Consider the following 4,407-nt stretch of genomic DNA (forward strand, 5'->3'; position numbering starts at 1 on the left):
TATAATTATGTCAAAATGAATCCTAATGTTATGTATAAATAAAAATAACCAATAAAAAATAAAGAAAAAATCCTAACCTGCTGGTGATAAGAGTTTGCCAGTGATGGGCAAATTTGGAACAAAAATAATGAAGTAGTGAATGACCAGATGTTATATCTGAACTGTGGTTTGATAGTGAGCTATATTCTGAACTACTTCCAGCCGTCCACTTAGCTCTCAGGTGACAAAATTTAAAATATGTTTAAAAATTCATGAATGTGGGGTGGGCCAAAACAATAGAGTCTGATAGAATTCAGAGATGTCCTTATGACTGTATATCCTTTGTTACAGGAGTCTGAGATCCATCTTTTCTAAATGGAAATCATGGCCAGTAGAAATAACGTGACTGAGTTAATCATCACTGGCCTTTTCCAGGACCCAGAGGTGCAGAAAGTGTGCTTTGTGTTGTTTCTCCCTGTGTACCTGGCCACTGTGGTGGGCAATGGCCTCATTGTTGTGATGGTCAGTGTCAGTAAGAGTCTGCGCTCCCCCATGTACTTCTTCCTTGGCTACCTGTCCCTGGTGGAGATCTGTTACTCCTCTACTGTGGTCCCTAAATTCATCATGGACTTACTTGCCAAGGTTAAAACCATCTCCCTGAAGGGCTGTCTGGCCCAGATCTTCTTCTTCCACTTCTTTGTGGTCACTGAGATCCTTTTGCTTATGGTGATGGCTTATGACCGCTACGTGGCCATCTGCAAGCCTCTTCATTACATGAACATTATGAGTCGTCAACTGTGTCACATGCTGGTGGCTGGTTCCTGGCTGGGGGGCTTCATCCACTCTATAATTCAGGTTCTCAGCACCATTAATCTGCCCTTCTGTGGTCCCAATGTGATTGACCACTATTTCTGTGACCTCCGTCCCTTATTCAAGCTAGCCTGCAAGGACACCTTTGTAGAGGGGATCATTGTGTTGGCTAACAGTGGATTAATCTCCATCTTCTCCGTCACCATCTTGGTGTCATCCTATGCCATCATCCTGTTCAACCTGAGGAAACGCTCTGCAGAGGGGAGGCGCAAAGCCCTATCCACCTGCGCCTCTCACATCACGGTGGTCATCTTGTTTTTTGGACCTGCCATCTTCATCTACATGCGGCCCTCGTCCACCTTCACTGGGGACAAACTAGTGGCTGTGGTCTACACAGTCATCACCCCCATGCTGAACCCCATCATCTACACACTCAGAAACGCAGAGGTGAAAAATGCCATGAGGAAGCTGTGGGCCAGAAAGGAGAACCCAGGGATGGGAACATGATAGAAAGATGTACGTCTGATTATTGGGTGTTTGAAATAATTTTCAGTGGGATATTTTAGTATGGCGCAACAAATAAAGGACTTTGTGTTACTTCTTCTGTGGTTCTCCTTGGTAACCATGACACCCTGGTGTAATATTTGAGGGATAGAGGTGAGGAATTCTCCCTGAATCTTATTGGCTGCATGATATCCAATAGTATGAAGGTTTGGGGAATTGGAAGGCTCAAACCAAGTGCAAATGCAAAATGGCGGATTTTGACACATGTTTTATAAGTTAAAACCACTTCTTTGATTTCTTTCTGCTTCCCTCTGTAGTAATCTTACATATTTATGGGGCACAGTGTGATATTTCAATACATGTATAAAATGTGTAATGATCACATCAGGAAAATTAGCATATCTATCACCCGATGATTTATCATGTCTTTGTACTGGGAATATTAAATATCCTCTCCACTAATTAGTATAGAGTATTCCTTAATTATTTTCACCCATGGTGATCCCCCTGTGCTATCCTAATGTTCTATCTACTTGCATCCCTGTACAGAGGAACATTTTGCAAATGTTTTGTAGGTTGAAAGCACTTCACTTTCCTTCCCCGTAATATCGTCCCTTCCTTTTTCCTCCCTCCTTTCCTTCTTTCCTTTTCCCTTCTTTGTTCAACATTGCTCATGATATTAGCTTGTATTTTAATAAGAAAGGAAACCAAGCAGAGGAATTGTCAGGGAATTTGAAGATGAGAACAGCAATCTGTTTTTCTCTTACAATGTGAAGAAGAGTTTCTTTGAACTTTCTATTCTTCTGGCGGGCTCTTGGCAGGTAGTACCATAGACTGTGTGATCATAGTCATCAGAAAAGTCCCTGAAGCATTTTTACTTCTTTTGACATGTCGGCACAAAAGGTAGAATTGGGCCCTTTCACAATGTCCAACATTGTGAAGTGGCCCCTGTTGACTGGGGAATTACACACAGTTGTGGGGAGTTTGCACTCACTCCATCCACTTTTCCTTGAGGATCAGTTGAAATCATACAGGCAATTGCCAAGCAGAGTGTTGGAGCATCCTGGGTGTGTTATAGGTCTTGAAGATTTCCCCCTTTCTCCAGAAGGTACTAATTCAGTATGCAGGTGAGTAGATGTAAGTGCTCCAGGAAATTTTCCGCATTTCCCTGGAGTAGTCCCCATTGATCATGTCTATGGATGCCCACCATTAACCCCAGTGAAAATGCTACGGCTTCTGCCTGGAATACATTGCCTTCCTTTTCTAAATGCAAAATTCCTGCACGATTATAAAACCTAGGTTAAAATTTCCCCACTTATAAGGCCTTGTCTGACCTCCATCTTTCTTGAGTAGAATTGCGGTTGTTTCCAAGGCCATTTTACATTTATATGTCATCATTACCCCATCACTTTGATTGTGATTACTGTCTATGTGTTTCTCTCTCATGAGACTGTAAACTGCCAAGGGTAGCACTATGTGCTGTTCCTCTTCTTGGCAGCTCTATGAATCTCGCACATAGTTAGTTGATGCTTCAAAAGTACTTGTTGAATAAGCAAACTTTGAGGCTCATGTCCAAACCTTGCAAAGTCAACCCTCACGAATTCTTCAGGAACACCATCATGGTGGGGTGCTGAGGGCCATTGCCAAGTAGGAATGACGCATCGATATTTCCTTGCCAGCGTACCCCATGTTAAATGGACTTGTCTTGGAAATTTGCTGTGACCTTGCATGTGTGTTTGAGAAAGGTGACCCTGCTCAATGACCAGGGTGGATCCAGGTTTTAGGAAGTATCCGGGTTTAAGATAATTTGGTTTTAAGGCGTTCCCGGTTTAAGACAATAGGGGTTTTAGGGAAGTTGGAGGTTGAAGATTATTGCTGCCGGGATTAGGGTGTTCCTGCTGCTTGTTCCCGTTGAGTTCTCGTGAGATTCAAATGGGATATTGGAAAAAAGCCTCGTGGAGTAGGTGAATTGGGCGGAGGAGAACTGGGATTGCCCCAGAACGTGTGTAGAGGCCGGTGTGAGTTCGGGAATAAAGAATTGCTGTTTGAATCTACAAAGCTGTGTGGTGGCTCGTGATCTTGTGCCAAGCCAAGACATTGGCAGTGGGGCAGCATTTCTCTCTTGTTAAAATTGTAAGAGCTCAGGCTTCAAAATTTTATTAGGTGGTTCCAATTGCCTGTCAATCACAACCCAAGATCCTAGTCACTTAACTTTTATGATTGACTATTGTTGTTCAGTAGCAATAAAAAATCTCCAGAAGATTATTCTGAACATTATATGACATACATGTTATGGTTTATATATGAGGTATCCCCCAAAAGCTCATGTATGAGATAATGCAAGAAGTTTTGGAGGTAAAATGATTATATAATGAGAGTTGTAACCTAATGAATGAATTAATCCAGGGATGTGGATTAGCTGGGTGGTAACTGTAGATAGGTAGGGTATGGCTGGAGGGGGTAGGTCATCGGGGACACGACTTTCAGGTTTATATATTGTTCCTGGTGAGTGAAGCTCTCTTTCTGCTTCTTGTTGCCATGTCCTGAGCTGCTTTCCTCTGCCATGCTCTTCCACCATGATGTGCTGTCTCACCTTGGCTCAGAGCTCTGGAGTCAGCTGACTATGAACTGAGACCTCTGAAACCATGAGACAAAATAAATTTTTCCTTCTCTAATTGTTCTTTTCAGGTAGTTAGGTCACAGCAATAAAAAAGCTGATTAAAATAATACATGTAATGCTTTTAGAAAAGGACATGGTACAATGGAGTAGAAAAAGGGAAATGAACGGAAGGGAGCCCGGATGGGATAGGGAAAGACAGTGGAATGAATCGGACCTCACATTCCTATGTGCCTATGTGAGTATGCCACAGTGAGTCTCACCATCATGTACATCCATAGGACACTGATTAAAAACAAACAAACAAACAAACAATAAATAAATAGCAGAAAGAGCAGTAGAACAGAAGGAAGGGAACAGGGAGAGGGAAGAGGGGAGGGAAAGGGAAAGACCTGGGAAGTGAATTAGAACAAATTATATTCCATGCTTGTATAATTATGTCAAAATGAATTCTATTGTCATGTGTAACTAAAAAGAACAGTAAAAAACACGGTACA

General features: G+C 42.2%; 1 protein-coding gene across 1 annotated transcript; it reads left to right on the forward strand.

Moving 5' to 3' along the window:
• Positions 1 to 354: 354 nt before the first annotated feature.
• LOC308641803 (olfactory receptor 4B13-like) lies at positions 355 to 1,296 on the forward strand (the record flags this gene model as incomplete). The annotated part of the gene is made up of 1 exon (XM_081280395.1): positions 355 to 1,296. One exon carries the CDS (start codon positions 355 to 357, stop codon positions 1,294 to 1,296), a length of 942 nt encoding a protein of 313 aa, XP_081136521.1.
• Positions 1,297 to 4,407: the final 3,111 nt, after the last annotated feature.

This window comes from Spermophilus citellus (assembly GCF_964194105.1).
Source record: "Spermophilus citellus genome assembly, chromosome: 2".
Taxonomy (NCBI): Eukaryota; Metazoa; Chordata; class Mammalia; order Rodentia; family Sciuridae; genus Spermophilus; species Spermophilus citellus.